General features: G+C 34.3%; 1 protein-coding gene across 1 annotated transcript in view; it reads right to left on the bottom strand.

Annotated features, from left to right (window-relative positions):
- Positions 1–872: 872 nt before the first annotated feature.
- The window catches only part of SLC35A5 (solute carrier family 35, member A5), a 19,534-nt gene continuing 6,723 nt past the window's right edge, over positions 873–13,683 (bottom strand). Inside the window, exons 4-7 of the mRNA XM_012652261.1 lie at positions 13,229–13,359; positions 10,632–10,699; positions 2,388–3,168; positions 873–1,040 (exon numbers count right to left, since the gene is read on the bottom strand). Coding sequence (XP_012507715.1) covers positions 975–1,040; positions 2,388–3,168; positions 10,632–10,699; positions 13,229–13,359 — 1,046 coding nt within the window. The 3' untranslated portion in view covers positions 873–974. The remainder of the gene's footprint in view (positions 1,041–2,387; positions 3,169–10,631; positions 10,700–13,228; positions 13,360–13,683) is intronic.

The following is a 13,683-nucleotide window of genomic DNA, read 5'->3' on the forward strand; positions in this document are numbered from 1 at the left end:
AAATCTCTTAGGGATTAGCCTATGGACAATCTGGTATGATTCTGAAGCTAGTGTCTCAAGTTTTAGAAACAGGATATGATACAGACATATAATAGTCACAAGCTTTAATTAATAATAAAATAAAATGCCTTATTAATTCTCCAAAATGTAGTCATTCAAGAGTAATTTCAAGATTTTGTGATATGCAAATTGAGAAGGAAAAAAACCCTACCATGGCTCATTTAAGTGATTTAAAATATAAGTGGTAGCTGTGGTGACTGGTAACCAACTTTTATCTAACTTGAAGCTTATTAGTATAGAAAAATAACAAAAGATAATTACTAAAAATCAAATTTCCCATGAATTCCTAAAAATTAAAATTCTGAGATTTTGTTTCTGAAAAATCGCTTCTTTGGCAAAACATTTAGTATAGACTATGTTATACTAAATCTATGGTACAGCCAGATATTTAGGTCCTTAAACAAAAATTTTTATAAAGAATCCCACTGCTTGTCATTTGCAAAATGACTATTTCTACAGCCTCAAAGTTCAAGGGACAATTCTAGATGATATTTATAATGAAAAAAAAAAGACGGGGGGAAGACTTTGGCATGTGGACTATAATTACATAATTATAAATATCTGGTAAACTCTATTTGTATATTTATAAAGTATAGCTAATATGATTATTACAAGTTTTTTTTTGGAAATTTGGAGGGCAAGGAAAATAATCTGAAAATTTATCTTTTTGATTTATCAAGTATTGAGCCATTAATGTAGTCTTTATACTAATATTCCTATATCAGTTCTCAGAATTGTTTAGTCTTTGGGTATACCCTAAGCCTTGGATGGAGTTGTTTAGGGAGTGATTAGATACAAGCAAAGTATTATGTTTTAGAAACATTTCTGGCTTATCAAAGTGAAAAGATAAATATTACAAATGCTGAAAATGTGAAAATAAGGTTTGTGAGAGCTGCCAACTATGTGGGTACCAACTAGAAAGTATCTTCATCTGACTCATCACTCTTGGGTTTGGTAAGTCTTTCCAGTTCTTCTCCATCCTAAAAGGAAACACATGAAATCAGTCATTAAAACAAAACTAAAAATGTAGCATTTTTAATGATTACAAGGGGAAACCTTACTAACAAATCACACGTCTTCTTTCATTAAACTGTCAATATAATCTGGTCAAATTAAATTGAATAAATACTTAAGTCCTTGTAAGTTAATTTTAGAAGTATATTGAGATGAAAAAGTGAAATGTACTTAATACTTGAACTTCAAAGTTAACAACATGAGCAAAGTAAGGAGCACCATCTGCTGGTCTTGAGGGGAAACAAAGGTTGGAGAAACAGTTACAATCTAGGCCTTGTTACCTAAATTGATTTTCATTTACTTAAAAATTAGGACAAACAGCATTATCAGCCCATTGGAAAAGAATACAGAATTTCTGAATGTACATGCTGGCGGAGATGAGGGCATTTGGGACTCAAGCTTCTAATTTTTTTATGTTAAGAACTTGTATCACCGCTCCAGAAGCATTACACCTAGGGAAGCTCTGCCATGAACTCTAATAAGCAACAGATTAACTTCCCCAAACAGTGAAATGTCCATTGTGTGAAATAGTTCATATTTTGTGTGTTCATGAGAAAATTGTAAATCTAAAGTTAGATGTCTATTTCATTTATTTAAACATATATTTAACTCCTTAATCTAATCTCCAAAAGATCATTAATTAATTTATTTGTTAATAACATGACTAATAGACTCTTCCAAAACAATTACAGGCAACTGGGAGATATTCAGAACAACTGCATAAGCACTCTTCTAGAAAATGTTTTACTCCTACTTGCAGAGATCCTTTTGAAAACTATCTTTTTAGTGAAATAAACCCTGCCCTTCTGGCACACTGTGGTTTAAGAACAACTACAGGTAAGACTGACGAGCTAGGCTTTCTATTTAATAAGACTTACTAATGTAAAAGATCCTCTTTCATGAATGAGCTTATTTTCCCAACTATGGTAGAGCAGAAAGAGGAAGGAGCTACGAGTCAGACCTCACGGGTTTGTACTTATTACCTACAAACCATTTAGCCTGTAAAACTAGGGAGACTGGACAAGATAACCTGTCAGGCATCTTTTAGGTCTGTAATTCTATAATATTCTATGACACAATTAAGGCATAAGGTTCTTGATACCGGGATTTATGCTTTTTCTCTATCCCTGACAGCATTTATCAGGAGCCCTTGCAAACATTAGGAGTCCAGTGAATATTTGTTGACTGATTTTTAAAAGTCACAGAGATCCAATATATTATTTGCTAAATCAGTACTGATCTTCTTTTTCCTTTAATAACCATGCTTTGAATTTGGGAGGAACAAGCAAAAAACAGTATCCTCACAAACTTACCCCACTGGAACGCTCCCAAAGAATGCCACTTAGATCTCGGATCCTTTCTTGCCTAGGTGCATATTCCAGACCTTGAGGCTTGCTGGCATTATAAATAAATATAGAGAGGAGGACTGATGGAGCTTCCAAGAAAAATTCCAGAGAGGGCCTGAAGTCAAAGACCAGGACAGACACTGTTGTGATGATGACAGTGGTGATTTGGGCCATCAAGACATGGAACATGTTATCCAGGAACTTCAGAATGAAAGCCACTGAAAGGCCCTGAAATGCAGTTACAAAAATAAGGGCTACTGAAAATGCATTGTGGCCGTAAAAAAATCCACAGTTCTTAATCTGATCACGGTTACTCCTCTGAAGGCCCAGGGTCAGCCCATTAAAAAGAATGCCAAAGAAATAGAGTTTGCTGTTCTGTATGAAGATGCTTTCAGTGAGCTGGTTCCCTTCCTTCAATATCTTTTCATTATAGATATTGGCCATTGAAGAAATAAAACACTGGACTATAATAAGAACATGGCCCAAACCAAGGCGAATATGAGTGAAAACCCTGGCTGTGGTGTTCCACTTAGCTTCAGGAAAAGTCCACTCCTTTGCCGTGCAATTGTCTTTTCTGGGACACTCATTTCTGAAAAGAAGGCAGGAATTGGATGGGCTGAAGAAGGCATCATGATGAAATCCATGACCTGCCAGGTTATGTTGTGAAGTTTTAGTCCCAGCAGTCAAGGCCACAATAGACAAAAATAGAATCAGGAGGCTAGCCCATTGTATCCAGTTTAGATGCCGCCTGTTCAAAGATGAAAAACAAGATTTTACTACTGTTCCCCCCACCCCCATATCAAGCGTTTCTACAGAAAACTCTAGACAGACACTTGAGTACTTGGTTGGATAAATGTACCCAGTTTTTGCTAGCATTTCCTACAATTCAAGTTCAAAGGAAACCTGTTGGTGCCTCTGCTTCTCAAACTTAATGTTTTTCTTCACTTTTATAATTCCTGTCCCTTAAGGCCAGTCATTTCTCCTCTTTGTAGATTTCTTTTTAACCTACAGGTTTAATTAAGCCTCCTTTCTACCTCTAGAGCTGATCGCAGACCTTTGGCACAGTAACTTTTCTTTTACTATAAATTATATTAGAGATTCTCAGCCTAGTTTCCCAAAACCAGAAAGTATGTAGACGAGCTTCCAAAATCTTCTATATAGGTGAATCTCACCCTATGCAAGAGATCATTCAAAGCTTTGTCAAATCTTCTAAGGTGTTCATAACCCAAAGATTTAAGGAGAAAGCTAGCTCCTGGATCCATGGCCTAATCATAAAGCATTTTACAGCAAACTACTGGCTGATAAGGCAAGGGAAAGATGATATTTTAGGTAGTATATCAGTTTACAAAGTTTATTTTGCTGAACAAACTTGTGAGATATAAAACACATGTATTATTATTATTCCATTTTGCTAATTCATTTAGTTCAACAGGTATTTAGTAAGCAGCTACTATGTGCCAGGCAACCTAGGGAGAAAAAGAAGACTTGATCCCCGTGCTCAAGGAATTTACACTCTAATAGTGAGAGAGCTATGAAACTAAATGATGTCAATATATTGTGTGGCAGGTGATTCATAGAACAGTTGGTATATACTGAGGAAGAAACACTTGAATTTGTATAATGAATGGAGTCAGGTATTGCTTCAAAGAGAAAATGACATTTGAGCTAAAAGATAAAAAATAAATTGAAGTTTCCCCACATGAAAAATGAATCAGTGATATATCCAGGCAGATGGAAGAGTCTATGCAAAGGCAACAAGAATACCCAATGCTGACATAGAGGAATATCTGACTTAGTTTGGAGTAGTCACTAGAGGGGACAAAATCTTGATGTTCATCATTCAGGTGAAGAAGGGGGACACCCAAGAAAAGAGAATAACATAAGGAAAAGCAAAAGTATAAAGCAACAGTGAAAACCAGAAGTTGTAAGATTTTGGTACCACTGGAGCATTTACTGAGCACCTACTGTGGGTCAGACATTTCTGCTCTATGGGAAGAAACAGTTCTGAGAGGCTGATTTCCCTAAGGTCATGTATTTATGAAAGAGTAAGGAAGGGATCTGATTCATGGTTTTTTGTGTCTTCCTTCTGGATCAACATACCTCTTAAGTGTATTCTGAGCTTCCATGATGCATATATAGAAAGATGTGTCTGATTTTACCAGTGCTACTACAGAGCTTCATGCTCTGAAATTGCTAAATGCAGACAAGCCTATATAGCAGCATACTTGTGCATACTACCACATATTTTCTCATGTACAGCACAATTTTCAAATAACTCTCAACTAAGATCTAGGACTTAATGACCAGGTTAGTATAGCCCTATGCCACGAGATAAGAAACTATGAACTAGTCATTTAAATTTCTGAAAGTGCAGGTGGTATGCATTACATAGTAGAAAACAAACAGAATGGAAACAGAAAAGATAGAGATGAAAAATGGGTGTCCATTTTACAGAAACCATTATATAATCAATTACTGTACATCACACACAAATGAAGTAATGACATAATCTACAGTTCCTTTAGAAGTTTTCAATTCTGACAGCTATAGATTTTCCACTAATACTGACATTGAAAAAAAAGAACCAAAATAAACCCTTAAACGAGCTAGAAAGTACCTACTGCAAACAATTACTCTTTCAAGGTAATGTTGTTGGGAAGGCAAAATTTATTAAGGATTAAGCTAAAAATTAAAAATGGTGGATTTTTAGCAAAGAAAATAAAGCTTAAATTACTCTGTAACATCAGCTGATGATGTGTACTTTTACAAATGATGACGGATTCTGCAAGGCAGAGTCTGTTCTTCAGTTTAATTGATGTTAACACAATAGAAGCTCACTTCACTGATCACTCACTGACCCAGTGAAACACAGGGATGGATGCTCAGAGTTGAATGTTTGCGGCTAGTAGGCCACTGCTCTTCCTGAGGGCTTCCGCTCCCAAGTGAAGTGTTTGCTCATAGTCTCTGCTCCTAAATGTATTTTTGCCAGGTGGCCTCACTGTTGTCATTGTATACATTAAACAATTACATAAATGATAAATTGTGAGTAAAAGAAAAGCGGTGCCGTTTTTATGAAAACTAAGTTGAACACTTTGGGAAGACAGTTAAAGGCAAATCACTCAGAAGATAAAAAGCTCCCTTCAAATTACTTATAGGTGAGCTAACTGTAAAAGATTAGGATATGAATAACAGAAATCTAGAAGAGGTCTATCCTAAAAATTTTTTCAAAGACTTGATGCATTTTAGGGTAAATGAAACAAGAAATCATTTACCCTACAGTGACTGTAGCGTCACATAGGAAAGAAGCCAAAGAACTGCAATCAGTAAACCCCATACATACTCAAAGTAAAGGTCTTAGTTCAGCATCAAAAGAATGATGAATGTCCATTTATATATTTTAAAATAAATTGTTTAGATATTTTATATATACATATATATTATGATTTCCCACTGCAAGTTCTCCTAGTAACTAAACAATTAGGTTCAAATAGTTAGGTAAGAGTACTTCTACCATATTTCTACCATACTTGTGGTAGTAAACCATGGCAGAGCATAAAAATAATAAAGTAGAAATACTCACATTGTTTTCTCAAGAAACTGTATAAAACACATTTCTTCGTAGCAGAGAGTGAAAGCAGATTTATAATGAGAGATCATAAAGATTTATCAAGTGAATAATTGATTTTGGAGACATGCTTATACTACTGAGTGGTACTTTTCTTTATTTTTCTGCCGGTTTTGACAGTAACTAAACTTTACATAACTTCCAGGACATCTATCATGTATGTTTCAAAATGTATTTAATGATTTTTTTCACAGCTTCTCTTTGAAGAGACCAGAGAAATTTATACACATTCTTTAGGCATAAATAAGAGTTGGTCTTGGTTAGCTTTTGTCCCAAAACTTCAATGTTCAGGTTAACATTATTATTTCTCAAAGCCAAAACAAGCAAGACTATACAACTTTCCTAAGGCTTAGGAGTAAACCAGTGAGGCAGGCTTTGAGGCATAATGCCTTCCATCAGTTTCCACTCTGAACCAGTGGCTATACTTCAAATGACAAATCTATTAAATATATTGACAGAGGGTTTCTTTAGAAAAGACAATAGAATATTTAGATGGTAATATTTTTCTTTTTCCCACTTTTGGATTTTTCTAAGTAATCCTTACATTAGTCACTGGACTTATTTTTCCTACTTTTATAGCCTTGTATTCTTTACCTGTATCAGAAAGGTATTTGATAGCTCTGCTAGAATCAAGTGTAAGACAACAGCTTTAATATTCTAAATGAAAAATTAGTTATTTATGACAAAGAATATGTAATAGAACACTTACGCTGCTACTCCTAGGTCAAAATTTCATCACCAAGGGCAAAAAGATATTCAAATAATTCATAAAGTAAATTAAATAGGGACAAACAAAGAAACAACATACAACACCAACAATAAAGAGATCAAAATAGAACAAGATTGGTTTTAAAATGTAATAATAGAGATATATACATTAATGGAGTATTACTCAGCTTTAAAAAGGAAGGAAATCCTGTCACATGTTACAACATGGATGACCCTTGAGGACAATATGCTAAGTAAAATAAGCCAGTCACAAAAAGACAAATTATATGATTCCACCCATATGAGGTATCTAAAGTAGTCAAATTCATAGAAACAGAAATCATTATAGTATGGTGGTTATAAGGAGTTGGGGAGAGAGGAGAAAGGAGAGTTATTTAAGGGGATTAAAGTTTCAAATTTACAAGATGAAAAAGTTCAACAACATGGATATAACACTACTAAACTGTATACTTAAAAATGGTTAAGATGGTAAATGTTACATCATGTGTTTTCTACCACAATTAGAAAAAAGGAATTGGTACTGGCACAAAAACAGAGCCATTGACCAGTGGAACAGAACTGAGAACCCAGATATAAAACCATCCTCAAACCAGACAAACCAGACAAAAACATACACTGGGGAAAATAATCTTTATTCAATAAATGGTGCTGGGAAAACTGGATAGCCACATGTAGAAGACTGAAACAGGAACCACACCTCTCACCTCTCACAAAAATCAACTCACGCTGGGCCACAGATCTAAACCTAAGGAGTGAAACTGTTAGAATTCTAGAGGAAGATGTTGGAAATACTCTTCTAGACATTGGCCTAGGCAAAGAATTTATGAAGAAGACCCCAAAGGCAATTACAGCAACAACAAAAATAAATAAATGGGACCTGATCAAATTAAAAAGCTTCTGCACAGCCAAAGAAACGGTCACAAGAGCAAACAGGCAACCCACAGAATGGGAGAAAATTTTTGCGTGCTACAAATCCGAAAGAGGGCTGATAACCAGAATCTATTTAGAACTCAGGAAAATCAACAAGAAAAAAATCAAACAATCCTATCAAAAAGTGGGCAAAGACATGAACAGAAACTTTTCAAAAGAAGACAGAATAATGGCCAAAAAACATATGAAAAAATGCTCAACATCTCTAATCATCAGGGAAATGCAAATCAAAACCACAGTTAGATATCACTTATCTCCAGTGAGACTGGCCTTTATCAAAAAGTCCCAAAACAATAAATGTTGGCGTGGATGCGGAGAGATAGGAACCCTCATACACTGCTGGTGGGACTGAAAACTAGTGCAACCTCTGTGGAAAGCAATATGGAGATACCTTAAAGAGATACAAGTAGAAGTACCATTTGATCCAGCAATCCCATTACTGGGCATCTACCCAAAAGAACAAATGATACTGTATAAGAAAGACACCTGCACTCGAATGTTTATAGCAGCACAATTCACAATTGCAAAGATGTGGAAACAACCCAGTGTCCATCAATATATAAGTGGATTAATAAAATGTGGTATATGTATACCATGGAGTACTACTCAGCTTTAAGAAACAATGGTGATATAGCACCTCTTGTATACTCCTGGATAGAGCTGGAACGCATTCTACTAAGTGAAGTATCCCAAGAATGGAAAAACAAGCACTACATGTACTTACCATCAAATTGGTATTAACTGATCAACACATAAGTGCACATATAAGAATAACATCTATTGGATGTCAGGCAGGGGGGAGGGGGAGGAGGGGACGGGTATATGCATACACAAAGAGTGCGATGCACACCATCTGAGGGATGGACACACTTGAAACTCAGACTTGGCGGGGGCAACGGCAACATACGTAACCTAAACATCTGTACCCTCATAATATGCTGAAATAAAAAAAAAAATAGGAGTTAAAAATGTAGTAAAATATAATACTTAAAAGGTATTCTCAAAAAAAAAAAAGGTAATCTCATAAAAGACAGCATTAGATTTATTAGCACATTTAGAGAAGTGTCCGTGCTGATTTTTGAATCAGTTAAATTAAGACCCACTCAGGCAGCTATGTTAGCACTTGTGGAAATAATAAAAATGGAAGGGTTATGGTTTTATTGTTCTTTAAATACTTCCAAGGATTCAAAACAGAGACATATTAATAAAGCAAACACATGTCTAAGAATCAATATTACTGTTCTAAAAAGAGGTAAAGTATGAATAAAAATTTTTTGAACTTTAGTTCATACCAATGTTAATTACTAAAATTAGCAAAACATAATTATAATTAGTGGTATTAAAAACAAGCATTTAAAATTTACAGTACAAATAAATTTGGATTTGGTTATACTATGAATTAACTTTCTTAATACAAATGCTTAAAAATTTAGCAGGAGATATTTACTTCAGGATAAAACCAGAGCTAGTGACCAATTTCAAGTCAGGCAATATATACTTTTTTACTTTCTCTTTCGTATTAATAAATTCAGTTTTAAATTGATATAATTTTGGCATAATATTGTATACTATATAACAGGTATAATACCATGTGTACTCATGTACTGTCATTTCACAGGAAAAACATTTTTTACTTTAAAAACCATATTTTTAAGACCTTTACTACCTTATTAAATAGTGAATCTTTTATTATGTGTTGGAACCAATTTGTTTTTTTCTTCATGGAAGTGAATCTCTAATTTTATCCCAGGAATCAATATAAAAATATTATTGTTTACATACATTTTTTGAAAAACCAACTTTTCAATCCTACATAGTGAGTTTCATGTTGATTTCAAAGACTTACAAATGCTTTTGGAATAGCATTCTTTTTAGTTAAAGAATTATTTTCACAATTCACAAATAAAATGAACATGATGCAGAAAGCAAACTTCGATGTAGTCTAACATTTAAACTGGACTAAACGTAATATTCCTTTTTTTCCATCTCTCATATTAAATAACAAATTCAATGTTTCTTTAGGGTAAAAGAAATGTTTCAGGAATTTCATATAAATAATGTATGTATTAAGTACATCACGGTTTCAACAAATATTTAGAGTGCCTGTGTGCCAACCAGTCATCTTTTTGTACACATAAATTATGAAAGAATATACTATCACATAGCACAAAAATCAAAGAGAGAAAGAGAATGTAAAATTAAAAAAAAAACAACCACAACAAATATAACAAGAAACAAATTTTATTTTTTATCATCATCATTAAGTAACAAATTAAACTGGAGTTAAGTACCCAGATCCTGTATCATCCTCCTGCCTTAGGACATTCTGATCTTTGCTTTGGAGCAGAGCCTAGTTACTTAAAAATGTTTATACTATGCAACGGTCCTCCTGGAGATAGTAAAAATTAGCGATAGCATTTTTTAAAGTTTAAAAACGTATTATTCTTATGAACTGTAATTTTGCCTAGATTCCTCAGGCAAATCCTGGTCAGAGCTTAAATCATATACTCAAGTAGTTTAATAAAGACTTTGCCACTCTATCACTTCCAAACTCCAAATTACAAATATATTAACAATCTTAGGAATCTCTTGGTTCTTTATTAGTGTAGAAAGATTTTATATAAAAAACTCATGAATTCTTTTTTGAAAATCTGGCACTAAAATTGAAAATACTAATTATAACCCAGTCAATTATCTTATTTTTGAGATGCTCGAGACACTTCATACATCTGATCACAGAGGATTTAGACAGGCTAGCACTGGAGCTGCTTTCCAGATGGGTTAAACAACATGCCCAATATACAAAGCCAATTAGGAACAAAATCCTGGCCTTGGAATTCTGAGGGGTTAGTGCTCTGGGTATATCAACTGAAACCAGGCTGTGCCATTTTAAAGTACGATATATGCTTTCACAGCAAGTTACTTACTTCAGCACTATCCTGAATAGAAGAGCTGTTGTTATAATGCTAAAATTTGAGAAGATAACAGCCATGGCCTAGAAAGAAAGAGAAGATAGAGTTACAATCAAAACAAAGTACTGACCTCAGAAATCTCCCAGCTTGTGGTTTACCTGACAAAAAAGCATTCTGGTCAAAACCCAGAGGGGTTTGTAGGGCAGCTATTTCACTAGAGGATTAAATTCCATTTTTATTGCTTGTTAAATTTATGCAGATATGATCAAATTATTGCCCAGGCTTTGAAAATATGTGTTTAAATTCAGCAAATGCCTATGTAAATAATCTTTACGTGTAGATCTGGAAATATTTATAAATTCTAAAGGTTTAGGTCTAGAAATGACAGTTATCGTGCTTGTGAAGCACACTTATCAAAGCTCTCGAAGTGCTTTATAGACTTCTAATACTGTTTTTATGGGTGCATAGAAGGTAGGTACTATTAGGCCCATTTGTATGGCAAGAAAATTGAAATACAGATTTTTAAGCATTTTTACTATTCTAGGAATTTTAACAATTTTCCTGGTTGAACTGCAATGACTCAATACCAAACTCATATTTGACAATCCTTTGGATTGACTCAAGTTGTTCTAAACACTTAGAAATGTGTTAACCAGATGACAGATTTTGTAACAGTTCATTTTTGTGAATTCAGTCATATTTCACGAGTGTTAATCTGAACATTTTGCTCAGAAAGTATGAAATTCCATCATTACTCCTCATAATTGGATCTGAAAATATTAATCATTTTTAACACAAATCTCATGATTTAGTTTACCCTGCCTTTCTTGGTTGCTATCACTTTAACTTGATTAAACCCCAAAGAGTACGAACAGTCACGTATACCCAGTAACAGCAAATTTGGCTAATACACAGCTAAATTAAAGAAATAAGAGTAAGTCCAATAAAAACTAGCAACAATTCCAAAAATATAAATTTGTTTTCCATTGAATTTTTATGGGAATCACTGTTTTAAAGTTTTCTCAGTATACTTGCCTATAAACAAATGCTTGTGAACCCCTAGTTAGGAGAACAGTAAAAGATGAGGCAAGTGACTGGTAAGAATAGGGAAGTGGTGGCCCTGATCAATGACACTGAGGGCAGTGCAAACCACCTAACCAAGCAGGCTGGCTTGATGAATTCTGAAAACTGTCTCCATGCGGTAGTATAGAATAAATAAAACATCAGAGCTCTTTGCCCCAAACCTTCCATGTATCTCTATTCAATTCCCTAAAGAGACTCAGGCACAGCAATATACAGAGTATGCCATGCGATTTATTTTGAAAGATCTGAGGTTGTACACAATCAGGAAGGAAGAGCAAAGCAATAAGCTGGAAGAATAAGGAAGCTGCAATCTTGCTTTAGTACTGGAGACAAAGGAAAAGGATATATATTTAGAGCTAATCTATTGAATACAAATAAAGTACAACACATTTATTTATTGAATGTGAATAATAATGTCATTGGGTATAGGAATTCTCAGATCTAAAAAACAAAGTGGAAATGAGAATGTAGGAGAGGACACATTCTAGATGGACTAGGCACTTACTAACATCACAGATCACAGAGCTGAAAGGAACTTCAGGTGATCAACTTGCCTAGGTCTCTGCCTTTGGGCTGGTATCTTATTACTATCATATTTTACAGATGAGACAACTGAAACTTAGAGCAGTTGGGGCTTGCCTAGTTACATGGCTTCTTAATTGTGTAAAAGAGTCAAACACCTGTTTTCTACTATAGTTCTATATTAAGTCCTTTTCATCCCACTCAATCTGATTTGGTTATATTTAAAAGGCTTCACATACAGGACTGGTGCCAATTCTATTTATAATCACATGCCTGAATTTACTTTTTAAAGAAATTTAAAACACATTTTGGCAATACAGGCAATAGAAATTTTCATTTTATAAAATATAAGGGGGAAATACACATGTGACCCCAAATGAGTAATAGGTAAAAACAGAAGACCAAACTCCAAATCTGATTACTAATGGCTTTCCAAATTGAAACAAAGGATGCTGACAGAGGTAAGAAGTAGTCCTAGGATTATCAGGTATAGATGGCATTTATATTTGGAAGGACATAATCCCTCAAAGAATTTGTTGGTTAAATGACGAGACTAACAACAACTACAACAAAATCCCATACAAATAGAATACACATTAAAACAGTTGTAAAAAATAAAGGTACACTGAGTGTATAATCATGGATGTCTGCTTGGAGGTCCTGATACTGAGATCAGTATTAGAGATTGGTGGCCATAGGATGGCTCAGAAAACAGGCAGACTGATTAAGGTTACATAAAGAGGGGCGGCTTCAGATTCCTTGGACCAGGAAGCAACTCCTCCATAGTTGGTGCAGTTTAATACAGTAATCTTTACCAGTGAGAGAATCTGGCAAGCAGGTCAATAATTCAATGTTCAGATGATTCTGGGAAAACTCAGGAAGGCCAGTGAGGGCAATGAGAAACTAACAATGCCAAAGAAAGTGATAAAAAAAAAAAAGACAGGTTAGTTCTGGCATTCATTTCTCTGTATCTTTTCAATGGTATTTTATTTGTCATATTTACTTACAGGCTGAAGATAGGATAGGACATAGAAGACAATCAAGTTATCCAGGAAATAAAGAAAGGCAGGAATGGACCACTTCATAAAATTACAGAATTCCTTCCAGGAAGCACATTTCAAATTTCTACTTTGATCATCTTAGAAAGAAAGAAAGACGTAGTAAATAAATGATCTTGACAAGAATGTCCATATTTTTAGAGAAATTACATTGCATTTTATTACTGATACAATTCTTTAAAAGGGGCTTTATAAATGTGCTTCCGTAAGTGATTAGCCTAAAGGAATCAAAAATAATGTGGAATTTCATTAGTGTCTCTCTTTAACCCGCCGCTGTATTTTATCACTGGCAATCAGCAGCACCCTTAGGAATACTGAATATCCTCATTACTGTTAACTTGAGATAGTAGAAGTATCACTTAAGGCAACTCAGGATACATATGTAGTTTCTCTTACTGCTCTAA

This window comes from Propithecus coquereli, unplaced genomic scaffold (genome assembly GCF_000956105.1).
Source record: "Propithecus coquereli isolate 6110/MARCELLA unplaced genomic scaffold, Pcoq_1.0 Scaffold386, whole genome shotgun sequence".
In the NCBI taxonomy this organism is placed as follows: Eukaryota; Metazoa; Chordata; class Mammalia; order Primates; family Indriidae; genus Propithecus; species Propithecus coquereli.